We start from the raw sequence: 26390 nt of genomic DNA on the forward strand, positions 1-26390 counted from the left end.
AGCTGGCTGCACCCTGGCCTTAGCTGAGGTTGTCTGTCAGTCTTGTTCTGCTCTCCCCATCTGCTCTTGCTCAGACCTCCTTCCCCTAGGCCTTTGTGGTTTGGGGGGTTTCTGTTTGTGCCTCTGGTTTGTCAGTGCTTCTGGGTTGGTGCAGTGGGGCAGGGAGAAATGAGGCTATAGATGGGGGGATGTTTAGTGGGGGGACCATCCAATCATAGTACATACCAGGTCTGCACATGCAGTTAACCAGAATTTCACTCTTTCTGGGGGAGCCTGTGCCCCAAGCAGCCCAGCTAGCAGAGTTACTCAGGAGCCATGCTGCAGTGCCATGGTGTTCCCATGGCCTGTGCCATGGTTACAAGTACTGCCCAGACTCTGGTCCCCTGCAGGAGCGTGTGCTGGCAGCTCTGTTTTCCCAGCACTTCCTCAGTGCATGCACGGCATCATGGGAGGCAGGGGTATTGGAAAGTCTCAGAAAGTCTCAATGTGCATGGAAATGGGCAAGGGCTTAAAGGCTGTTTGTGACAGCAGCAGCAGATGAAGATGTTAATGACTATGTAACCAGAAGTCAGCAGCAGACAGAACAAGCTCTTCAGTGTGGGTTACAGAGCAACCTCATCTCCAACCTACAAGCTATTTCATCTCAAACCACAGTCTTGTGTTTCTTTGTGTACTTTTGTTTCTAGATCAGAATGAAAATTTTTGATTTTTTTTTCTCTTAACCTTTCAAAACAAAATCTACAAGACAGCAGTATTTTCATTTCGGTAGTTATTACTGATTATTATTCTGTAATAATACTGAAAATGAAGCATGTTCTGTGGGGTGGTTGTATTTGGGTTTTTTGCTAGGGTACCCAAAAATGTATTGGCCAACGTAAAGAAGAGTTGCTCTATCCAGGTGCATGAGCCATCTGTAATGTTGGATTTGTTGTGTCTTTCAGGTCAAAGCCACTGGACAGGAGCTCTTTCAGCAAGTTTGTGATTTAGTGAAGATTAAAGAGCCTCACTTCTTTGGCCTCAGCATTGTTAAAAGTAAGCAAACTCAGTGCACGAGCAAGTGACTTGGCAAACATCCACAGACTCACTTGTGTATTTACAGTGTGTGCATATATACACAGTGGCCATGCCTGCAGGGGGAATTTGATTGTAATAAGGTCACAAAGTATGTAGATTATGCACAAGCTTCCCAGAGCTCTTTTGATCTTTGGTATGTGGGCAGACAAATTGGGAGAAGGGGGGGGTTTTGTTCTCCACCTTTGTTCTTAGCTTCCCCCTCTTTAGGGGCTTTCTCTCCTGCAGCAGGAGTTGCTAATCAACATATTTTTCACTATATATAATGCTGTAAGTATTGACAAGAGGTGAATTTTAAAAAGGACTTTGAGACTGAAAGTGTTACTTATCTTATGAAGCCGCACGCGAAGAATGTAGCACTGGGGAGGAAACTCAAATGATTTTAGGGGACTGAATGCACATGTGGGACACCTTGGGTTTTAAAATACCACATGGGAAATACAAAACCTCTTAGTCTGTAGGTTGAAGGCGAGTCTGCTTGGTCCTACAGCGTAGTATTGCCCAGGAAATTGTGTTAAGATGATGCCTTAAAGAAGCAAACTGATATGAGAGATTACATTTCTAGGATGCTGTGAGCATTGGCACCCCTCCAACTCTTAGTAATTAGAAATGGATCTGTTGTCCTGCTTAGCCTGCCTCCCCACATTTTCAAAAGCACTGAAAGACTTTTCTCTCCTCCAAAAATTTTCTCAAGTATGTTATTTACTACTGTAATTCTAGATATTTCATTGAAATGAGAGTAGTCTTTTATGAGTCCTTCTAAATAAGGTTTCTTTTGCCCCCTTACAAATATGTGTGATATAATAGGGGCTTTTTAAGTTTAATTGTCTCATTTCCTTTCTGCTCTTGTTCTCTTAAGAATTTTTGCTTTTTTTGAATATAGCAGTCAAACTGAGACCAACATAAGCTTTTTGTCTCCATAAGGTTTGTAGAGTCTCCAAGAGATTCCGTCAAAATAACCAGTAGCTAACAAATATACCTGTGTTTTTAAACCAGTTCAGTTTTTTTTCATGTGAGGAACACCTGAATGCTTTTAACTTTTTTCACAAACAACTGTGTTTCTGAGTCCTCCCCTTTGCCTCATTTTTTTAACACCAGTTTTTGCCTAGTCCACTTGGAGGACATCTTATCTGAAATTAGAACTCCTGTCCTCCCCTGTAAGGCAGGACAATTTCATTCCTATTTTCTTTGAATTAGGTGCTCTTCTCCGGTTCTTCCTGTGTTTTTTTCACTTTTTCCCTCCCTTCACGTGTTTTTTGCTTCCTGTTTTCTGTACTCTGCTTTTTCCTTCCTTCCCAAAGGTCGTGTGGTGCAGTTTCCTTCACCCTGTGAAACACAGGGGCTCTGACCCCAAAATACCCTATTGTGGCAGATCCCTTTCAGTCTGTTGGAAATGCTGTAACCACCCTATCCCAAAGAGCATAATAAAGCTGTGTTGACTAGACCTTAAAGTATACTGTCCACGGCTTTAAATGGAAACTATTTTCTCACTACACAGAAGTAAAGGAAAAGAGTTGCAGGAGTCCATAAGGGTGAATTGACCTTTTTTTGGGGGGTTTGCTTTCCTCACTGTTCCTCACTCCTGCTTGCTGTAGCTCAGTTTGTAAAGCTGCTTAATTGAAGGCTTCTCATGCTCACCCTGGATCCTCCTGACAGCCATCTCCCTCTGCCACCCAGCAGTTGCCAGAATTTTGGATAAGAAGATTTTTTTATTTGTGCCTCTCTTTAAGATACTGTTGGGGCCAGATGACCGACGAATGTCAGCAGTGAATTTCTCAGCCTGAATGGGCATAGCCATCAGGAAGGCCGCAGCAAGCTCTTGAGAGAGGGAGCAAACCTGCTCAGTTTATTGCTTTCTCTGGTCCACAACTTTAGTCTGTCAAAGTCCAATAAGCTATTGCCTGGAGTCTGGTGGGGGGTGGAGTTTAAGGTTTCCTTTATTTTGTTTTTAAAATAGCTCCAGGTTTATTACGGTAGAGCTGTAGCAGAGGAAATACTTTTTCTGTTCCAGAACTTGATTTCCTCCCCCCATCTTGTTTTGTCCAACAGACTGGCAATTATCTCCCTTGCTGCCCGTGGTGGCTGAGGTCTTGTTTCTGTAGCAAATGTAGCACTCTGAATCTGGCATTTGGAAGTAGCCTTTAGGGCATTACCTGCTTTTCAGGGATTTTTGGCTTCATAACAAGCTATCACCTCAAGAAAGGGAAGTGCTCAGGTCAGGTTGTGGGGAGGCCTTGTATAAGTTTTGCATTGCCCAGGGTTGTCTTGGGGTTACTTAAGTCAACTGCCTCGGCTGGGAAGCAAGTCAGTGTACATCCCACGGAGGCTATGAAGGGGAGGCATGGGGCTGGTCTGTGAGGAAAGGCTGGGTTAGATGTCCAAAAAATGGAGAGGAATCATCCACATTTGAGAACAAAGTATTCCTCTTCTGTATCATGCTTTTGCCTCTATGCTGCAGCTCTAAGACACTATTTTTTTAAAAAACAGCTGCCCTGTTTTAATAATTATATATTTCCTGCTTTCTTAATGTGTATTTATTTTTGAGAGTCTGATGCTGCCACATGCAAAACTAGGTATTCTAATCCACCTGCATCCATTACTTTCCTGCTAATTTGTCAACAAAACCCTGACTGTCAGCAGTAGCAAGAGAATGAAAATTAAAGGATTTCTACAGCACTGTAGCCAATCACACTGCATGGATTATCTGGATTAGGAGCCCATTTGACCTGCAGACGTACAGATACACTAATGCTCACTTGGTCTCATAGTAAGTATGTGTGTGAGGGGGAGAGGTTGGGGTCCTTAATCATGAACAGAAATTTAACCCCTAAGTGTGGCAAAAATAAAAACAGCACCACAAAGCACCATGCAAACTGCAAACCATGAATGCTGTAAGATCTGAGTTCTAGGTCATTTTTTCCAGCATTCATTGCCTAAATTTGTTGCCTTCTCTTCTGACTGTTGCAGATGCTGAGGGCAGGTTCAGGATTAAAGGACGCAGTATTGGTGGCAGGACAGAATTTTTAGCCTCTTCTGCTCTTAAACTTTTATTCTCAAGAGAAAAACCACTTCAACCAAATATATTTGGGGGGAAAAAAACTTCTGTCTATAAGAAGTTGATCACTTTGAATATAAAGTTCAGGAGTGTACATTAGTAAGAGGCCACACCAGCACAAACCCTGGGACATGTTGCTCTTCTAGTTTCTTCACGGATTGTCAGGCAGGCTATACCTTGTGTGCTGCTGCTGCTAAAGTGCATTTTTTCCTTGTAGTTTACTCAGTGAAACACCCTGCCACCCTGCCAGGCTCAGTCTGGCTCCATAGGCATCATTAACTGGATCTTATGTGGCAAATCCTCCTGAGGGGTCAACCTTATCTAGTACCCTGCAGGAGGTTTCTCTCTTGTTATCAGAAAGTGTGTGCAGCGACACATTCAGTCTTCCAAAATAAAACTGATTGTCAGCAGACAGAGAACAGCCAGGCCTCCTTTGTAGTTATAACACAGATCCCTCAATCCTGAGTCTTGGGCTTTTCCTTTCTAGGAGCAAACCTTGCTTGACCCAAGCAGATGGAAACCTTCAATTGGGAAGGAGCAAGACTGCAGCTCCTATACTCTGCTGCTGTCTCTCCATGCCCTCTTATCAGTTTGTCATGCTGGCTTTCTAACAAAACCAAATCCCTTTGCTTCAGCTCCCCTGCCTCAAGGATCATCCTTTGGTTATTACAGCTATGGCTGTTCACCTTGCCAGGCCCATGCTTCCCAGCACACGCTTAGCAGGGAGCTCAGTGATTAACTCTGCCAAGACCACTCTGTCTCCAGTTAATTCTTCTGCATCTGTATATCCTCCAGAACTGAAGTTCGTGGACAGAATATGCCACCATATTATCTTTATATTACGTGGATGTCTCTTACAACAAAGGGTCTCTTAAGAGACAGATGACAAAACAAATTCTCCAAAATACATTTTGATGATTTCTACACCCCAGTCCTTCCCCGCTCTTCCTGCTTCTGCCTGTCCTCTTAAATCTGCTTGGATAGTTGCATCTCCTTTATGAATTTCTTCTGTATTCTAACCTAAGATACAACTCTGTTACAGTGACTTTGACACCTCAAATGAGTTAAATGCAAGATAAGAAAAACATGTACAGAAACGTACCACCTAGAGGGAATTGCGGGGGTTCAGCTGTTCAGAGAGTATATAGTACTTCTTTAAAGTACTTATGCGGTCTCTTTCTATGAAGGCATTTTTTTGCCTGTACCTGCTGTAAATTGTTTCTCCTTCAGCATCAGTACAGCATCCAGCCAAGGGCTCTCCTGCCTGAGAATTGCAAGGAGTTTGTTTGCTCCTGGATGAGCAGTGCTAGAAATGGTTCGGCAGCTCTTCTTGTGCAGAAGAATCACGCATGATACTGCCAAAGTCTGAAGATCTGTGCCTGGGCTTGCCTTGTTACTAACTGTAAGATGCCAACATAAAATTCCTGCGGTGCCTTTTCATTACCAGGAATGACTGAGCCTTTATCTCAGTCTATGTTCAGACTTCAGCAGTTCCTAGCAGCCGCAGGACCTCAGGCTTCTTGATATTGTCTCCTTTCATAATAACCTCCATGTGCCTTGTGTCCATCCCAGGTAAAGAGACCTCAACCAGGACCTCTCTTGCTTTACTCCCAGCTTCTGTTGAGATTCTTCCCTTCTTCACTTGTTTTACATGTATTTCCAACTAAAGCTAAAACCACAAGGTTATCCTGAGCCAAGTTCTTTTAGACCCCTTTGTAAACTAATCAACCAGGTACTGAAGAGTAGACAACGTTTCTTTCTATTGGCTTGAAAGGTAACACCAGGAGCATCGAGAAGGAGTGTAGAGGTGGTGGGAGCGGATGCCATGGGGATAGTGATGTTCCGAGACCACTAGCACTTGGAAGCCTGGGGAGCTCCACATGCAAAAGGAATGTGTAGCCAGCTCTTCAATTACAAAAAAAATATCCACGCTAGTATTCAGGGAAGCTAAACAGGTTATGTGAGCTCTACAGTATGTGTTGTGAGGGGTTTTTTTGAGGTGGAGGGGGAGGGTTTAAGCTTTAGCTCTCCCCTAACCCCAGCATCCTTCTGTCCTCCTTCTGCTCTTTCATGTTGCGCCTCAAGGGACATAAAGGTGTTACTATGAAGCTTTTTGCAGCATCTGGGAGAACTTAAGGATAATTTTTCCCTTCTCTTTAAGGCAGAAAATGCATGCTATGTGGAAGTTTGGCTTTGCACTAAATTATATTTTATTTGAATCCTATTCTTTGGGAGTGTCTAGCTCTATTACTAAAATATACTTGACGCAACCAAATTAGTTAATGAGATGTTCCTGGCTGCCTACGGGGCCTAAGCTTTTCTCTTGGTAGAACACCTCTGGAATTTCTCAGTGCTTCTAGCCAAAGTGGGCACAGGAGAACAGGTTTTTTTGTTATTCACCATTACTTAGCTTTTATGCAGAGAACTTACCTTTCATAAAAAATGAGATGAGGAGGAACTGGTTAATGCAAAATAATGGCTTTTAGAGTAACAATGACTCAGAACTGATTTGACCCTATATTACAACCATCATTTTCTATTCCCATTTTTCCTGCAGTGTAAATAATGCCTATTGTAAACCTACATCACTCACTGGAACTGTGTCACTTTTTTTCTGACTGGAGACCTGACCCATTATTTTTTTGCAACAATGCGCGTCCTACATTTTCTCAAATATGTAAATGTGTTAAGCTAATTTTGCAGAGCAGGAGCGGTGAACGTTTGCATTTCTGGTAACTCCTTAATTTGAAATGTGATTTTTACAGCATAAACTTTCAATTTCATTTGAGAGGTCTTAAAAGCTGAAATTGGGAGAAATGTGTAAATTGCATTACTGCTAACTAGCTGGCTGTCCAGAGGCATTTCTTGGGGTTGCAGTGCAGTGCACTGGTGTGTTGTGCCACGTCTGATATCTGTACACACATACATGAGGGAACCTTTTAAGAGAAACTGAGGTATTTCATAAGGTCACTGACAGCGCTGAGATAAAATTCATAAACTCGGTGTCTGCAGGTGGATGCGTGTGTATTCGCATGTGTGCATGCTTCTAAGTACCTTTTATGTATGCATGCTTCTTAGTACCTTTCAGTTGTCCTTCAGCTGAGACCAGTGAAGCAATGGCAGTTTGCACCTGCTGAGTATCCAGCCCTGTTTGGATTCACAGATCAAATGTATTCTTCCCTGGAAAGGTGGCCATCTGTGCATTTCTATACTGTCCTTTACAGCACTGCTCAGAGGTGCTGCAGTTTGGTGCCCTCATATCTGTTAGAGATGCTTGTTTTCAAACCAGACACAGTTTTGGCATGTGTCAAAAGATCTCTTAAGTTTCATCACTAATCCAGTTTAAGGAAAAAAAAAACCCAAAACAATCACAAACCAGTAGGGCTGCAGAGGGGAATACCTCTTTGTTTTTGTAGATGGAGGCTTACACTGCAGGTTGGCATTCCAGCAATATTAACTTCATTAAGACAGGAATGCAGTGCTGCATTCTTGGATGGGAGGGAGGACACTGGACTGAGCTGGGGAGGAGTGGGACCCCCAGGGAGAGCTGATATATTGGGGTGTCCTCCTGCAGCCTGGCTTATTCTTGGGGTCTGTGGACACCTCTCAGTAAGCCTAATAATAACCTGGAGTCCTCAGGCTTGGCATCTGGGCCCTCACAGAGTGTTTTCTCTAACCTGTGTAATGTGACAGATAAATAGGGGCTGTGGGGTATGGGTAACTTTGACAACAAATTACTTTATTGCAGTGTAACTGTTCTGTCATACTTTTCCTTTCTGACCTAGTATTCAGCTGTGATGGGATGGTTCAGGGTATGCCACTGCTCTTGCTATTGCTATCTTTCCCTTCGGGCTGAGGAGTAATTCACCTATTTCTCTAAACACCTCTGTGCATGGGATCATTCCTGAGTGAGAAAGGAAAACTGACCCCTCAACTTGCTACAGCTGTGCCGGTTCCCTACCCTCTTTACAAATGGCAGCTAAACACCACGGTGCTGGCAGAGCCAATACAGGCTTTACCTAGCAGTGCTGTGCCATCAGGAGCAGTGCTGGGCCTGTTGTGGGAGACTGTAGTGGAGTAAGTGCCCTGCCCTGGGACTACCAAAGCCCAGGGAAGGACTGGATGCAGTGCTTATGTTATCCCACTCCCGCCACTTGCTGTGCAATTGCTTCCTAAACGAGTTTTACTTACTTTTTAATAAAAGCTTTACAGAGAGATGCTTACCAGCTTGGCAGCTGACAAGAGACAGAGACAAGTCTAACAGATGAACAAACCCTTCTCTTTCACTGACTAGGACTTTTACCAGCCTCTTCAAGGCAGCATTATCTGATCTTAATGGACTTAAGGGAAGTAAGGGCTGGGGCCAGCGTAGCCCCCCTGCTGCCCTATCTTACAGGCATAAGTGAAGAGGCAGGTACAAGATGCAATCTCTGTGATGATAAAACTTCTTCCTCTCCTTGTCCAAATAGCCAAACAACTTTTATATCATCTTGTATGCTACAGCACTTAAATTCCCACCACCAACACTTTCAGAATTTCTATACAGTTTCAATAGTGCTGTTAAATACTGTGCTGTTTCTGTAACAGAAGTGTAATTGTATTAAAATTACAGCTTCAATCAGTACAATGCAGGAAAGAGGATAAAAATGGAAACAGAACTTTTTTGGGGATTGTCTTTTTCATGTCCTATTAGGGTGGAATGTGAACCAGTTTGGGATAGCACCAGGTGTGGTTTCTTTCCCTTGAGGTGGGAGCTGGAGGAGTTGGCAATAGGGGGTTGTTTTGCTTGCTTGTTTTTTGAAAGCTAGCAAAGAACATATTTGCTATATCTGCTCCTGTAAGAGTCTGGAATGCTTTGGGAGGATGGCTGCAAGGTAGCTCAGAGCCCCCTTCAACACCTGCTATGACACTTGCTGCTACCAGTCCTGCATCTGCCATACAGAGTGCAGGCTATCATTCAGTTGTAAATCTCCATTAGAAAATTTTCAAAATTTTAACCTCTATTCTCATCTTTTTTTTTTCTTTTTTCTTTTTCTTTTCTTTTTTTGTTTGACATCAGAAAGCAAAAGCCAAACAGATTGTTTTGTGAGGGGCTCTTTTTTCTTTTTTTTTTCCCCTGCACCTTTCATGTCTAAGGAGCAAGCTCTTCATCTTGGCACTTATGTTACCTGTAAAAATGCTGTCCTGGGCAAGATCAAAGAGTAGAGGGACTTGTCAGGTGAATGTGCTCAGCTGGCATTGCTGCTAAAGCTTAAAACACCCATCAGGTCTTTTTTTTTTTTTTTTTTTTAAGAGACTTGAAGACCCAGGAAAAAGTTGTTCACTGGCTGAGTTGTTTATATTTGATAATTGGGAAACAGTGTTACAAAACATCAGCTTTGAAAGCAGCACAAAGCTTTTTCAAGATGATGTGCCGTTCAGGCTGTCTTGTTCACCCTCACTATGGTGGAGAGCAAGCCCTGGTCCTTTGGTCTTTTGAGAGAGGCCAGGTTTCTCTTCCTTTTCTTCATCTTTTTTCCATATGAAAGAAGTTGGGTGTGAGCAGGAGAAACAAGACCTTCTGAGGAGGGCATTTCCCTTTGGTCCTCCTATTTTTCACCTTCTCAGAGGATCCAATTCACACATAGATGATGAAACCTGTCAAACCCTACTCTGTTCGATTACTTATGCCGTGTTGGAGCATGGTGCTACATGATGGCAGAATAGGAAGTTTGGGTAAGATTTGCTTGTTTAATAATAATAAAAAACTGAATCTGCTAAACTGACAGCACAAGTAGCTTACTAAGATGTAAATGGTTTCTGGATTATAAAGTAAGAATTTTATATTTCTGGCCAAGGTGTTTGGGAAACTTTAGCTCAGCATCTCTTGAATCAAGGCATGACTGACCTTCCTTCCATACTGTCTGGAGTAGTGCATGTACTTAAGAATACTCTCTTTTTCCTGCCCTGTCTAGTCCCTGGTCAGCTATGTTTTAAAATGTATTGTTTGGAAATAACTTGTAGAGTCATCTAAATATTTAATAAATAAAAATCTCTAATTATTTAACATGAAATCCCTTTCCTCCTATCTTTCAGATAATGAGTATGTTTTTATAGACCTGGAGCAGAAGCTTAGCAAATACTTTTCAAAGGAGTGGAAGAAAGAGACCACCAAAGTAAGAAGGATGTTTTATTTTGGAGGCTGCTGCTTTTTTATTGAACTAAACAGTGAAATGAAAACTCTTAAACTAAGGTCCATAAAGCATTTCTTGAAGATGGTCTGCAGAATACTTTTCAGTAGCAATATGGAGTGACTTGTGCAGAGCCGTAAAATTAATTAAAAGAGTTGAAACAGCCCCTTAAACAACTTTACCTGAGCAATAGTAACCACATGGTTGCTGCTTAGCTGCTGCAGAAGTGGAGAAGGTCAGTGGGTCAGTTTTCCATTTGAACTTAGTCTAGAACTTAGTCTTGAGACCTCATTGTTATCCTTAAGCAAAACAGCCTAAAATGACCTTTTGTGACTTGAACCTGATAAAAGGGAGATGACTGGAGCTGTGACTCTTCCAGAGTACATGCAAAAGGACAGTGGAGGAAGAAGAAGGATATTTTGTTTGAGAAGAGTCCTAGTTCTTTAACACTAGACAGCCCTGTCAAGGGAGGGAAAAGCTGCATGAAATAAAGACAAGCCTATGTAATTGTTTAATGCTGGTCATTAAGACATCATAATGCCTGTTTGTGTATGTCATTATTAGAGGAGCCATAGTCTAGAACAAAGTAGAGCATGCAATTGGATTCAGATATCTTAATTGGCTCATTATGACTTTTTCCATCTTCCATAAGGGTTTTGTTTTGCAGAGTAGGCACGCTTGCCATTTTTGTTGCTCAGAGAAATTTGTAGATGACTAGTGAGGTTGGGGATCTCTCTTACCCCCAAACAAGTGCTCTGCTTTTCCCAAATGAGTGAGAATTACTTCAAAGACAACTGCAGTCGTGCAGAGGCCCATCCTTTCAGCAGAGGCAGGTGTTTTTGGTCACCTCGGGATGGGGTACGCTTTGCAATTGCTTTTTGGTTGGATTCTTGCAGCACTTTCCAAGTCAGGATAAGTGTTGAACCTCTGGTGTGGTGTGAATCATAAAAGACTGAATGACTTGCCGTTGGCAGTACTGCAGTCTGAGAGGAGTTAGCCTATCAGACTGGGTTAGTTGACAAGGAATTAATTCCTATGAAGAGGTTTCAGGTGGAAAGCCCAGTCCAGCTGATAAAATAGGGTGACAATAAAAAAGTTCCAGAAATAAAATGGAAATATTTGCATGATGATCAAGAAGCTGTCTGCATCAGATGTGCCGAGCATGCCACGTAACTTGTCCCAGTGAAATGGGTCCGACCAGCAAAACCTTGGAACTGGCTGTAGGAGCAAAGTTACCTGTGTGAGCAGTCAAGTGGCAAAGTAGGAAAGATGAAAGAATGAGGTAGTAAGATGTTCCTTTTTTATTTTCCCCTTTTTCTTCTTTTTTTTTTCTCATTTTTAAACAAGGCTGTAAGTCTGGAAGATAGGCTGTAGTTAAAACATCAGAACTCTTGCTGGCTTTCTTCTAACAGACATCCCCAGTGTGAAGCAGACATCAACATTGCCTTCTGTTCTGTGGCTGCAGGAACACGTGAATAACTAAACACAAGCCCTGCCAAACAAAAGGCTCAGAGCTGATATCAGGCTGGTGCGCCTCAGCCTCGGGCAGTAAATGCTGAACACGGCAGCACATGTGTCCTTGATAAGTGGTGTGGTGCAGCACAGGGATGGCTGGTTACTCCTAGGTGTGCCCTGTAAATGCCACAGCCATGCCAGCATGGCATGCTGCCCTGCTGCCTTGCCTGGTGCTTTGAGGGAGGCCGATTTAGACTTGCTGTGTTCAGCACTAACGCATCTGGTGCTGCCAGGTGCTGAGCTAGGTAACTCTGGGCCAGGCTGGGTGTCCCCAGGCTACACTGGGACTCATCCCTCTTATCCAAAAATCATCTTCTCTTCATAGGATATTTTGTGATTCAGCCTGTCTGAATGTTTTGTGATGCCTCATTGTTGTGAGCCTCCAAGACAGTCAGATTCCCCCCTAGAACTTGCCAAGAGCGAAGAGTAGAAAATTAAAAGCAGTGTGGGTAGTGAGCTTGGGAGAAGAGAACATTACCAGACAAGGGAACAGGAATTTTGGATGCTGTTCATAATTTGTCTTCTGTCTTTGCTCCAGGGAACAGAGAAATTCAGCCCTCCTTTTGTTGCGTTCTTTAGAGTACAATACTACGTAGAAAATGGAAGAGTAATAGGGTAAGTTCCCTTCTGCGGTAGCTACTGTGTTTTGAATTATTCATTGTGTTCTGAAAAGGCAAGAAAAATAAAGTTTCTTTGTTAAGCTCATCTCTCCGTGAGCTCACAGATATAACCTTAAAAAATCTGTTTAAGAATTTTTTTTTAAGACCTTCACAGACTTCCTCATCCAGCTATGAATGTTTTCTGCCTGAAGCATACTCCATATCCATAGGAAAATGGTGACTGCATTTCCATCTGTGTTTAGAGAGCAGGTTGAATGACGACATTATCAAAACACGATTAGCACTCTTTTGCTTGTGTCTTTTGGTTGTATGAAAAGCATCAGATGGATATACCAAAAATAGTTACTTATACTCTAAAGCACTTGCTAACAATTTTGGATGTGCTTTTTGTATCTGAGCAGTGCTCTGTGCAGTCTACTCCTGGAAATGGACCTTTGTAAATGGACAAAAGAAATTACTTCATAAGTTAGAGTTTTGCATTTGGAGTCCATTCACATGGAATATGGGCTGCACTCAAAACAGCACCACCCTCACCCACGGTACAGAACAAAGGATGAGGTAGTTAAAAATGAACAACTGACAGAGTTAATTTGCATCAGCACTTCTGGTGTGGCTCTGACCCTGGGGCAAGCTAAGAGCTGGGATCATTTAGGTGGATTAAAATCTTTACCAAATTTTTGGCATTTGTTCTCATCTTGAACAAAGCTTGCGGTTTTCTCTCTCCATAGTCTTTCTTTCTTGGATACAGGGGAGTCTTTCTTCTGGACTCTGTTTGGCTGATAAGTGCTTCTTATTTCATTTTGCTCTTATGTACAAAGGGAGATTACATATTATTCTGCCGCTCCTGATGTATATGTCCTTCAGCATAACAAGCAACTTTCTCTTGCACTAGTAGTTTAATTGGAGAGGTGTGTGTGGAGCCGTGCAGAGGTAGTTACCTGGCCCCTTCAAACTATGCACACACACTTTTACAAGCAGTCTGTAGTGTCCAGCACCTCACCTATATGCACATGTCAGCAGCCTGCTTTCCATGAGCTCTAAGAGCAGGGGGTGTGTGGGTTATCAATGCTGCACTACAGTTATTATGCCTTATCGGACCATCCCAATTTAGCAGCTTGAGGAAGAAGACAAAAATAAGCCCAAGGCTCCTATATCTTCTGATCTACCTTGCAGGGAATTAGCTGCTGAAAAGTATCTTAAGCCTAAGGCAAGGTGAAATAATAAAGCAGTGCCAAGTTTAGAGGGGAAAGGAGGACAGGTGTGCAAGCAACAGGACTGGGAATTCAAGGGAGTTGACTCTCCTGGCTCCTACAGGCTTTTCAGAGAAACAGAAGTGTTTGGTTGTAGTCAGTCTCCAAAACAGGTGTGGCGTGATTTTTCTTTCATCTACCTTCTGCCCTAACTTCTTAGATCTCATGCTCCTCAAGGTAGAAGCTACCATTTCCCATGTTTGTGCAACACTTAGTGGGAGAAGACCTTGATCTTGGTTTGGTGCTCCCTACGCACACATAACTGGTATCAGGGTGGCATTGGCACACACCAGACATGTCAAAGTTTAATCCCTCTTCTCAGCAGGATGATGTTTTTGAGGGGCCTTATCTGAACTTTCTTCTTCAGGTAAATTTGCCTTTGTGTTTTGCAGCGATAAGGTGGCTCGGCAGCTCTACTACTGCCATCTCAAAGAGCAAGTACTTATGTCTCATTGCAATCACAAAGAAGAAATCTACTTCTTGCTGGCTGCCTACAGCTTACAGGCAGACTTGGGCAACTACAGAGAGAAGGTCCATGCTGGCAAATATTTTGAACCTCAGGCTTATTTCCCACAATGGGTAAGTTTGGGGGGAATATTGCTGTCAACAGATTGTACACACAGAGGAGCTGTGTCAGGGTGGTACCTAATGCAGCCATGCAACTTCCCCAACTCCCACTGCAATGATCAGGCAGAGGGGTAGAGTATCATCCTGAGTTTCCCTCGGGAGATATCTCCTGTCTTTCCACTGGAGGTAAGTGCCTGTTCTTCCTGGACTCATTCTTCAGTAAGGTGGGTGCTACATCCTTCCTTGGTGAGGGAATGTGCTGGTGTTACATGAATAACTCTGACAATGCAGCTGTCTTTGTTTAACTCTTCTATGGCTTAAAGGGTTGTGTGTTTGTAGTGGTACATCAGCAAGATCTGCACAACCTAAGCTCTCCAGAAAACCTCTGGGCCTGGAAGCCAAGTCCATTGTCCTTTGTTCCCATCTCTGTAATGCTTGCCTCAGGGAGGAATAAATCCAAACCCTAAGGGGTAGTACTGCTGTGCAGTGCCTCTTGTGCTTGCTTTGTCATTAATCTCTGGCTCAACTGCAGTAAGAGGAAAAGGAAAGGCCTGGAAATGAGTTTGCATGTTTGTTTATAAGCATGTGCACATGACTTGTGCCCTTCAAGCCAAGAGCTGATTTAGTTGTCAAATGAAGGCAAACTAGCTAAGGCTCTATTAGTTCACTGTCCCAGGCAAGCTGCATCTCCCCTGAAAGACGACACTGTCACCTGCTTTGGGAAGAAGGTGACAGGGATTGTCTTGGGGAAGCAAGGCTGATAGTCTCCATTATGCACAAATCCTGGCTTGCCTGCCTTGCTGTGCAGAAATGCCCCTTTGTCCTAGACAACAGGCCCTCATCCCATGCCATTCTTTGTTATGAGTTGCCTGTCAGGAGGTAGCTAATGAAGTGCTGGAAAAGGTGGGTCTCGTGTGTGCTGTTTCTGAGGCAGTTAAAGGGGTTATCACAGATTATTGCTCATTTGGCAAACACTGCAAAGGCCAGGGCAAAGCCTGGCTCACCTGTGCTGAGCCACAATCCCAAGCGAGTACGTGGGTGATTCATTACATCATTATAAACACTGAAATCTGGCAGGCGTGGGGACGCTTCTCTCCCTGCCTTTGGGTTCCCATGGGGAGATAGTGAGAGATCTCCTCCTCCTCCTCCAACGCAATCTCTTCCTCCAACACGTGCTTCATATCATTTGGCCAAGGGCTGCCCCAAGTCTTGTGCAAGTGAGGAGAGGCAGTGCTGCCCTGGGCCGACCCACCCAGCTTTGAACTGTGGAGCTGGCACGTCTCCTTCTGCTGACATTTTGCAGCTGATGGCAATGATGCTGTCCTCCATCGAGGCCAGCCTTCCTCGTGGGAGAGCAACTAATCTGTCAAGGCATGCAGAGGAGGGCAGAGGTGTTACCAAACAGAGTAAACAAGGGTTTTAATATAAAATGGAAGTGGGAACTGGGTGGTGATGGAGTCTGGTTGTTTTGAGCCAGGACTGGTTGTTTCTGGCAGGATATTCTCAGGTACCTGGTGCAATCTAGTTTTAAATGTCCCCAGTGGTGGGATATGTTGTGAATTCAGCTGATGTACCTCTTATCTGTCACTGCTGCTTACAGCCTGAAAGGGGACAGTCAGGCATGGGAGGGGTCAGGGCCACCCTGTAGGCTTATATGGAAAGAGCATGTGGGCAAGCAGGGGAACTGGGCACCCACAGGGCAAGAGCAAAAGGCCCAGTGCAGATTTTTCTACTGCTTAGTAGAGCCACGTGCCTGCCAACCACTCCCAATAGATTAAAAAATGCCTTGAGATAGTGTTATCTGTGCCTTTGAGAATGGAAATGCTAAGTAAGCCTAATGTGTAGTTTCAGGTCTTAAAAGGAAAACCTAGTATTTCTGCCCTGTTTGGAGATGTTGCTGCTGATTGTGTTGGCAATATTTGTTATCTGCCCATAAACATTTATGGATGCCAAGAGTTAGGAAAACTAATTCCAATACTTAAAAGTAAGAAGAGCTGACCTGACCTCTGTGGGCTTGGTCTGTTACAATTTTGCCATCTAGGATCTGTTTGGAGACATCAGTGTCATCTGGGCTGGTTTAAATGCTTATCCTCCAGGGAGGTAGAAGTGAATGTGGACTAGCATCTTGAGGGAATATATGAGCCTCCTCCACCTCCAGTCTCTGCTTTGCTGTTGATCACAACTGCCTCCCATGTGGATCGCTGAAGAGTTGCTGACCTGTTTGTTTTCTTTGTGGTTTAGATAATTGCGAAGAGGGGGAGCGACTACATCTTGAAACATGCCCCAGAGATGCACCGAGAACAGCAAGGGCTCAGCACTAAGGAAGCAGTTCTGAAGTTCATTAAGGAGTCTTGCCTACTGGAAGATGTGCCAGTCCACTTCTACAGGCTGCAGAAGGTTAAACAAAGAGCTTCTTATTTTGAACTTCTCTCGCATCATTAATTGAGTGCACCATTGCATTTTTCTCTTTCTGTTTTTTTGAGGGATGGTTGCCTCTTATTCAGAGAGGCCAAACAAATCTAAAATGCTCAGCCAATGAGGCCTGTCCCCACAAACAAATCCGTTGCCAATATACAGATATAGCTGGAATTTAGTTTTGTTTCTTGGCCAAGAAACTGGCCACAGGAATGGCAAAACTTAATTTTTGTCCATGCCTGTAGGTAGAATTGCACCAGGAAAATCAGAGAAGCCTTTTTTTTTCTTGTTGAAGTTCATTGAAATAATGACAAGAGGTCAGCCAGCTTTCATACAAATGTCATGTAATAACTGAAGGTGACACTGAGTCATTCCAACTTTCTTATCCCCTTCCTTTTCCAACCGTGTCAGACTGGTTGGTGTTTTTTTCAGTTATATGTCAGTTTTGGATTCCTGGATTGTTGCTTGTGCCTAATATTAGGCAATATAATGGCACAAGGCTTGCCTCTTGCAAGACAGATAAGGAGAGGTGGTTGTGATGCAAAGTTTGAGCTCTGTGAGCCCATAAATTTTTACCCCAAAATTTTCTTCCTCCTTCTCCTCCTAACAAAAACGTCTTCCTTTCCCTAACTCTGCTGTGCTAGGAGAGGCTGAAAGAATTAGTTTATAATATTTTTTTTGGTCTTCAAGCAGAAGAATCTTATCAGAGACAAAGTATGTCATAGCAAGATACAGCATGAGCTACAAGCAGGGCAGAATTCCAACCCAGATGCAAACATGTAAAACCACCTGTTCTCAAAACCCAGATTGAAAGGTTAGAAGGAAAGTCCCATAACTTTGAGCATTGATTAGCCCCCCCACCCCCAGCCAAGGGACACCTAAGATCTACCAAATCCCTAGATGGGAACAGCAGTGCCATGGCAAGGAGAGGGGGATGGACGTCCCTTCTGTTTTTGGCTCTCTGTTACCTGAGAGAATGGTGCATGTTTGTGGGGAGAATGGTGAGAGCGAGAATGGTGCATGTTTGTGGGGATAGCAGAGACAGCACATGGCAGTATGAGAGGTTACAAGGTACCTCTGAGAGCAGTAATTGTCCATGCCCTCAAATCACTAAAGCTACAGGATTCCCTGTCCAGGGCAGCTAGGACATGGGCTGGTGAAATGCCTGAGTCTCCCAGCACAAGGGGTTTTAGGTGTAGATATTTCAGGGGTCAACAAGGCAAGGTGCTCTTTACAAACATAATAAAAACCAAATGAGCTGATGGCATCTGCCTGATGAGGAGTCCTGCTACCTCTCCTGCAGTAGGTGCCAGAACAAGGGCATGGTCTTTGTAGATTGACCTTTGACTCCAGGCTCTTCTATTCTTTTAGGATAAGAAGGAGGATCGACCAACAGTTATCCTGGGCCTGACCCTGAGAGGAATGCACATCTATCAGGTAACAGACTGCTGTGAAAGCCTTCTGGTGTAGCATTAACTCTGCCCAGCTCTCTGTCCTCCCCCCTCACTGGCTCCTCTGCCTCCCCTGTGAACACCAGGCTCCACATATCTCAAATTCTTGGTTGTTTGCAAATTCTTTGCACATCGCTGACTCCACCCTGTACCTGCCAGTCCCTGTGTCACTCTGAGTTTGATGTGTTGCAGGAGGTGAATCACATTCGCCAGCTCCTCTATGACTTTCCCTGGTCGCACATTGGGAAGCTGGCCTTCCTGGTGAGTATGACGGAATGGAGGCCATCTGGCAGTGGCTGTCAACCTGGGATGTGGCAAAGCTGTCAGCCTGCCTGCACTGCCATGTCAAGTCCTGTCACTTGCATGCACAAAACCACAGCTATCTCTGGTAGCTGTGTGGCTGGAGACATGCTCTTGCTCATTTCTCTGGCATCTCTCCTCTATATGCAGGGTAAAAAATTTGAGATCCAGCCAGATGGCTTGCCCTCTGCAAGAAAACTGGTTTACTACACAGGCTGCCCCTTCAGGTCACGGCATTTGCTGCAGCTGCTCAGCAACAGTCACCGGCTCTTTCTGAATATTCAGCCAGTGTTGAAGCAAATCCAAAAGTTGGAGGAGGCTGAAGGTATGTTAAGGAACAACCAGATGACTTTGGTAAGGGGAAGAGTACAGCATATTAGGCTCTGCTGTTGCTTCACAGTGGCTGCTCTCTATCTAATTAATGGTGTTTCTGACTTATCAGGGACCCAGTGAGAGAAACAGAGGTGTTAGGTATGTTTCAAGTCTGTTCCTGAGAAGTGTTTATGGCTCCCACGTTGTAGACTGTGATCAGAAAGAATGAGTGTGTGAGACTAGTAGAGGGGGAATATCTTCTTTTAAGTAAGAGAAGATCCTTACTCTCGGTGTTCCCAATTTGTGCATATGATGCATGCTTCAGACTGGAAATAATTTTAAATAAAAAGCTTTCCATTGGAATGAAATCATCTTGTGTTCAAGCAGAAGCACAAATCGTGAGCCTGTGTCTTAATTTTTTTAGTGCCCTTTACTAAACACTGCACACACTTTAGTCTGTAGTGTCATACAGTTAAAAGCTAGGAGTTGCAGGTGCCAGAAACAGCCTGAGAGCAGATCAGGGTTCCCAGAATTTGTCTTTTCTAATAGGGTCCCTGTAGGGTCTCTGTAGGAACGGTGATTTGAACACGAAAGAATACTCCCTAGTATCCTTGCAGGCAAACTTCATTCACCTCATCACCTCTCAGCTCACCCCCTTTCATTTTCCAGCTCTGCAAGCTGGGTTTCCTACAACTTCTCAGCCTACCTCTCTCTTCCTGGTGACCGTTTTAAATGCATTACATAGCCCTTCTTTCATACAATTCCCTCTACCCTTCACCTGAATGCTTTTTTCTCTTATTTCTGTCCTGACTGCTGTTCCTCGTATTGTCCACTGATACATTGTCTTCTCTGAATTGTAAGCCTTGTATTGTTACTTTCAAAGTCAGTAGCAGTCAAAGAGTAGCTGGTCCTCTTGTCCAAGGACATAGGCTGACTCCTTCCAGGTAGATCTCAGGAAGAAACTTTTCTGGTTCTTGCTCATCTCAACTAATTCTAAGGAGCTTTCATCAATCTCTGAAGTGGTGATTGCTGGTTGTATGGAATCAGTTTACAGGGCAAGGCCTTGGTCTCATCTAGCTTGGTTCTTTCTTTTTCCCTTCAGTGGGGTAACAACAGTGGCCTTGAGCTGTGCAGGCGGAAACAGTGGCATGTGCAAGTCACCTGTAGAAAGGCTCATTGATCAATTGTGCCTATGGGTAAAAGGCCCTAGGTGGTTTTGTGTCTCTTAGGGTCTCATGGAGTTCTTGACCACCCTTGGCACATATAAGCCATGGGAGAAATAATAAATCATTAATAAACACCAGCTATGGGGATTCTGTTCTTCGCTGATTCCACATGTTGGTGACTATTTCAAGAATCAACCAATGCATCTGGTTTTAAAGATTGAGCACTTAAATTAGCTAAGTAAGCTGCTCTCTTTTTTGTTTGTTTGTTTGTTTATTTTTAGTTGACCTTTTCTTCACTGTGGAACCTGCTGTTTTCTGTATCATAACTGCCTCTACGTGCCTGTTCTAATTCAGAACATGCTGGTTTACTGTGAATATGACTAATTCTTTTACAACCAGCTGGGCATCCCAGTATCTGCTGAGCAAACAAAATACAAAACTGTCCCTCTATTTGTTCAGTAGCTGCAGGAGTTGTTCCTTAGTTGTGAGGTTGTGCCAGTCCCAAAACTTACTGAGTATTTTTGCTGCCCTTCCTTTGGTCTTGCATAAAGTTCCCACTGGTTTCTCTCTTCTTTCTTCCCCAGAGAAGAAGCGCTACCGAGAGTCCTACATCAGTGACACACTAGACATGGACCTGGACCCATGTGACAAGAACTCCCATGGCAGCGGGAGCAGTGGGGGCAGCCAGAGGGATAACCGTCTCTCACGCCAGTCCACAGGGAGCCATGGCAGCTCTCACACATCGGGCATCGAGGCTGACTCTAGGCACCGGGTGTCAGTGGAAATGTCGGTGGATGAGCCCTTCAGCATTGACCGGGTGCATAGGAAAGAGAAATCTTGCAGCTCAACCATCAGCTACGGTAGCTCTGGCATTGACATTGGCAGCAAACAGCGGGCTGATGATGACACTCGGGATGATGGTAAAGAATTTGGAGACATGGAGCGACTTCTAAGCCCACTTTTGTCTTCTCCTGCAGGAGAATGGGGAGTAAGAGTCTGTACAGCAGCTTGGAGCACAAGTGTAATGCTAACCACTCTCCTGCTGCTCTCTTTCTCCTAGAGCTTGAGCTGGCAGTAGATGAGCCAGAGGAGATGCCTGTAGATGAGCCTTTAGAGGGAGACCAGTTAGAGGAGGCCACTGTGGGAGAATCTGTTGAATCTCTGCCTCTAGATGCTGCTAGCTGCCAAGGTGAGATGGCATTCTGGTACTGCTCAGTGCTGTTCTTTAAGGCTCTAGCAACAGGCATAATCCGAGGGACCTAAGAAAACTGTTACCTTCTTCCAAACAAGTGCCAGTGCTACTTACTGCCTTTCTGCAACAGGATTTGCAGTCAGCTCATCTAGAGGTTAAAGGGCAGCATTCCATGTTGTACAGTGCTGCTCTTCTTTCTGTTCCTCAAAGTCTCCCTTCTCCAAATGTGCCAAGTTTATATTCAGTTAATGACCAAAATATAACTGAGGTAAATCTTTTTTAGGGAAGTAATTAGCTTTAAAATTTTGATTACCACAAAACAGCCAAGGGGTTCAACCATAGAAAAATGGGCTAGTCACAGGAATTCATAGGTAAAGTTTTGTGGCTTGTGATACCAGGAATGCTAGACAATAGGATCACACAGGAGCTGTCTGGCCTTAAGACGTACAGCCTTTATAGTAAAGCAAGATGGGTGAAAATGGGACATGTTGGTGAGAAACTGTTTTCTTAAAAGTTTTTAAATATTGATCTTTAGAGGTGAAAAGGAGCACTTGTGAGCAAAATTCCTGGAGCACTGAGGGTGCTTACTGATGCATATTTATATTTAGAGGATAGCAGGGATTGAATGTGGCCTGTGAGAACAACTTCCCTTTTCTGCAGCCCACAAAACCTCAAACCTGCATTGCTTTTCCCTTTCTCCTTCTGCTTTACAGCTATAAATCATGGATCGCTGTCTGTGGTGCAAGTCACGCTAATCAAAATGAGAGGCCAAAGCGTGGAATCCCTTCACCAGGTAAGGGAGGGGGGTGCTCAGCAGGAGGGTCTGGCATGTGTGTGGGCATTGAACCAAGGTCTAGTGTAATGGAGACAGCTATAAATCAGGTGACCTGAATTGGTCTGGATTTGACTCATTTTTAAATGGTGTAATCAAAACCAGCTGTTGGCCTGCTACTGCTCTCAGGAATAGAATGAGAGCAGCATTGGGTTCAGAATACTATAGAGAGGTTTGGAACAATCAGCGAGGAAATCTTGCAAGCCAGTTATTGTCTGCCTTAGGTTTCTGGATGGGAAATGGAAAATCCACTTCCAGATTTTCAGTGGATTACAGAGCAAAGACGATCCATGCAGTTTGGGTGTGGGTTGCAAACTTAATCATCTTCCTGCTCCTGAAGCCAGAAGTAAATCACATTGGGGCAAAACCAGATGTTCAAGCTCTAATTATTATATCATTTGTGTGATTATACTCTGTGTGTGCTGAAGTCTTTGTTGTTGAAGTTTTCTTTCCATCAAACATTTGAGAAAGGGCAATTATATATAGTAAAGTACATAGTTTAATAAGTTTTGTTTGGAAAAGTCTTATTAAAATGTCTTTTGAAGGCCTCTTTTCAAAGTATAGCTGCATCCACTCGGGTAGAAATGTTGTGGAGTTTTGGAAAACAAACAAAAAAAAAGCCTCCACATTTTCTTTTCTCTCTGAATCCAAATTGGCCTTATCTGCTGAAAGAATTGTAAAAATCTGAACAAGGATTTCAATCACTTCTTAGGACTTTTTTTTTAGTATTTTATGTTTCTTCCTGGACCCAGTCAAAAGTAATAAGAAATTTTCACTTATCAGCAAAATAGTCTGTAAAGTGCTATAGTAGATTTGAATAAAATCTTGGTTATTTTTTCCAAAGGTAAAGACCATGCAGTACAAATCATAGTGAACTTATGCCTGTATTTGAGTTGACAGCTTAAGAGCTCAAGGCTGGAAGTAGGCATCTTGCTAAAAATAATATTTTTAAAGTTACTGCTGTTACCAACACATGCTTACTCTGTTACTTGACTGGGAGGCACCTGTTTTATAAAAATGTTTCTGATCAACACTTTTATACAATTGCAAAGACCTGGCTGCCACTTCTATGCATCAAATATTAGATGCCTCCTTACAAAACCACGAAAACCTTTCTTACAAGGCCATGTAACTAAATGCTGCAGGGTTTCCTTAGCATTAACAGAACCATGCAACATATTCCTGTTTCTGGGAGTACAGCTGAGCCAGCACAGGGTTTGCTTCGGGATGGTTTTTTATTGCCCTTCCTATTGCAGTGAGAGAAGTGATACTGGGAGGAAGTTTTCTGTGGTGCAAAAGTAGTGTCTTGGTTTCAAAATGATACTCCTAAAATCAGCCTTATTATCAGCATTTAAGAGGTGACTATTAAAGAGGCAGAGCAAGACAAGAAACAAGTGGTGAAGTTGGAAATGTCTCAAATGGTCAATAATTCCTTCACAGAGGCTGACTCACTACAGCTTGTATAGCAAGATGCTGCCTCTAGGAATTACTGCTGATTTGTTGCTCTTGTTTGCAGAATGATGTTATGTAGTGAAACTCTGTGTTGCAATTATTGGACACGGTAACCCATTGGTTTGCATGGTTGCCTTTTGAACCTTCCTTTCAGCTCAACAGACTTAACTCAGTGTGTTCAAGCGCATGGGGTAGTTTTGTTTTAAGTGCAGTTTGTCCATTCGAGGATGACTGCGTGGATCTACCAAGAAGTGTCAGGTCATTCAGGTATCAATATCTGTCAAATGTTTCATCCATTGTGTTGGACACAGTGCAAACAGATCAGAATCTGGCTCAACATGATAAGGCAGCTTAATGCACTTGTAATTTTTAAATGATTCACAGTTTCTTCATTAAGCCAACATCCTTCAGAAGGCTGGTGGGGCTCTTCTGAAAGAATGGAAGAACAATTTTGGAAAATTTGTAGTACGCATAGCCAGCATCCTTAGTCTGTATATGAGCTCACTGTTTTTATTCACGTATGTCTTGCTGAACTGGCAGGTCAGATCGCCCAAAAGCAGGAGCTGCATGGACCAGCACAGCCAGAGTTTGGATGACATCCGCCTTTACAAGCACCAGCACCCGCCACTAAGTGCCACACTGTCTTCAGACACGTCCCACAGCTACACGTTTGGCTGCAGCCTAGAGGATAAGCTGTCTATCTATGGCTGTGTTTATTCCACAGCGGACTGCAAAACCAAGTCTGCCCTTTATGGGAAGCGGTCCATGAACTGCCTCTCCTTAGATCTTCTGGGAGAGGACCAGCTCCCAGAGGAGTTTGTGGTGTAATGAGATTGGAGCTCTTCCATACCAGGAAACAGCTCATTATGGAAATATATACCTCATTAACACACGTGATGTCACTCTGGTTCTTGCAGGAGATTGTGAACGGTTTTGTTATTCAGCTCCGTATCAGTAAGTGACATCACTTCTGCAGACCTGACTACAGGGCAAATCAACGAGTGTAGCACTTAACATTGACATTGGAAGTGTCTATCTGAGCAGAAAATGGAAGTGGCCTGCACTATTAGCAGTGACACAACCAACATAAAAACCAAAAAACAGTGGACCAAAACTGATGCTGAGCTAGTAAAGCAAACTCTGTCTAAATGGATTAATCAGAAAGAAATTTAAAGTCTATGTCAGTTTATCTTCCTGCCTTTCTCTTGTGGTCCATGTCTGTTAATGCTAGTGTACAGATAGTTTGGCTGTCTTGAGTTTGCAGTGCTGCAACACTGCCAACAGCTGTCAGGCCAGGATATACTCTGAGCACATTTGGAAGGCTGTGTGTATGGAAGTGTCTGGCCTGTTTCTGTTATAATGAACGCAAGTTGCCTATTTGCTTCACTGGGAGCAAGACCTGCTCTGCCAGGAGTTTATTCCTCTTTTCTTTGTTGTTGTTTTGTTTTGTTGTAAGCATCCAGCCAAATACAATGTGTGGCCTTTTTTTTTTTTAATTTACTGCAACAAATGGAACTGTCTCTCAGCTGTCTACTATTGCTGTGATGCAGATTGATAAATAAATGCTTATATCCTTGGGGAGATGGGGAGAGGATAAAACAAATGACTTGGCTGCTTCTGAGAGTACAGAAGACAAGTTAAGAGTGTTAATTGACTGGCTTTTGAAGACAGGAGTGTGACTGGAGAATTTGTCCAGACATGATCACCCCTTACTTTGATTCATACTTTTATGTTATTCTTGTTTTGTTGTTGTTTTTAATAAATCTGTTCCATAGAATTTTTTCCTCTGCTTAGAAGACAAGTATGGACTGGAGAAAGTTGCTTTGTAAGGACAGACAGAGTGACTATGTCCCACTTAGTCATGATAGGTCATGCAAAAATGTGTGTGTGGTGCTGCAGGGCTGATGATGGTGGAAGTGTAGGCTGTTTGTGTACCAGACTAAGGGTACTTGTTTGGTGATCTTGAGAGTGGTGGAGCTGGCTGTGCTGGCTCTCACTAGGAAAATAATAATAATGATGCTTGATTCAGGCATTTGGTGTGGAAAATATCCTGCTACCTTGTTAGATATAAATAAACAGATGTTTGATTTCCTCCCATATCTTTCCCCAGTACCTCCTCCCCTCATCAATTCACAGCGTTTGGGAAGCTTGTACTTGAAGGTAGGTGTAACCTGTGCCCAGCTTTCGACAAGCTTGCAGGTGTGTTTTGGAAAATCCTAAAAGCCAAGGGATGCTACTCTGCTGGTTGAGGAAGTGTGTGTTGTGCAGTGTTGATCACTCAAAAGCTGAAGATAGACAAATTCAGGAGGGGTAGGAAAGCCAGACCACGATGAGGAAGGTTTGAGCTGCTGCTTTGATGGTGGGCTTGCAAACTTAGTAGTTGTATGGTAAATTGCATTCCCATAAGCTGTCATCATCTCACTATTTCTATGCAAGTGTGGTATAGAGACAGAGCATGCAGGTGCCTCTGCATTTGCTGAAGTGGCATCAGGGGCTGTACTTCCTCTGAGATGAATCCAGCACTAAACCCTAGCTGTGTGTTTGAGGAATGAACGGTGGGCACAGACTCACTGCAGCCATGACTTAATTGACTGTGCCCTCTTTGATCATGCTGTTCTTTCTTTTTGTAATGAACAATTAGGAACTGTGTGTTCACTGTAGCCTCTTTTCCTTTCTTCCAAACAAAGCCAAAATGCCTTTACAAAGTGCTTGAGGTATGCTTACTGCATCCAAAATAAACTCTCCTAAATGGATCTAAATGGATAAAGTAAATCTGGCTGTCTGCTCTTGAACAGTCCAGTCAAACCTCCTGCTGTCTGTTGCTCCCTGTTACCTGGGTCCTGTTTGGCTGTAAGCCATGGGGGATGGGCACAGCCAGGGTCCAGGAGGCCAGTGGCTGCACTGCAGGGAGCAGCCTTTCAGCAGTGAAAGAGCCTTGCTTTTGCAGCCACCGCAGAGCTGGAGCGGTGGGTCTTACTGCAGCAATGCCCATCTGTCTGTGGAAAAAGTGGGGGGGTGGGGT

At 43.6% G+C, this 26390-nt stretch overlaps 1 protein-coding gene across 2 annotated transcripts in view; it reads left to right on the plus strand.

The window, feature by feature from the left end:
- The window catches only part of FRMD1 (FERM domain containing 1), a 40353-nt gene extending 14723 nt beyond the window's left edge, over positions 1–25630 (plus strand). For both annotated transcript variants that reach the window (XM_027686253.1, XM_027686264.1), the window contains exons 3-14: positions 942–1032; positions 10202–10281; positions 12350–12426; positions 14074–14260; positions 16490–16645; positions 18035–18100; positions 18307–18375; positions 18565–18739; positions 20477–20812; positions 20953–21081; positions 21798–21877; positions 23909–25630. In XM_027686253.1, the coding sequence (XP_027542054.1) occupies positions 942–1032; positions 10202–10281; positions 12350–12426; positions 14074–14260; positions 16490–16645; positions 18035–18100; positions 18307–18375; positions 18565–18739; positions 20477–20812; positions 20953–21081; positions 21798–21877; positions 23909–24196 (1734 nt within the window). In that variant the 3' untranslated portion in view covers positions 24197–25630. The remainder of the gene's footprint in view (positions 1–941; positions 1033–10201; positions 10282–12349; positions 12427–14073; positions 14261–16489; positions 16646–18034; positions 18101–18306; positions 18376–18564; positions 18740–20476; positions 20813–20952; positions 21082–21797; positions 21878–23908) is intronic.
- The last annotated feature ends 760 nt before the right edge of the window (positions 25631–26390 follow it).

Source organism: Neopelma chrysocephalum, unplaced genomic scaffold (genome assembly GCF_003984885.1).
Source record: "Neopelma chrysocephalum unplaced genomic scaffold, ASM398488v2 Primary Assembly neopelma1_23, whole genome shotgun sequence".
NCBI classification, from domain to species: Eukaryota; Metazoa; Chordata; class Aves; order Passeriformes; family Pipridae; genus Neopelma; species Neopelma chrysocephalum.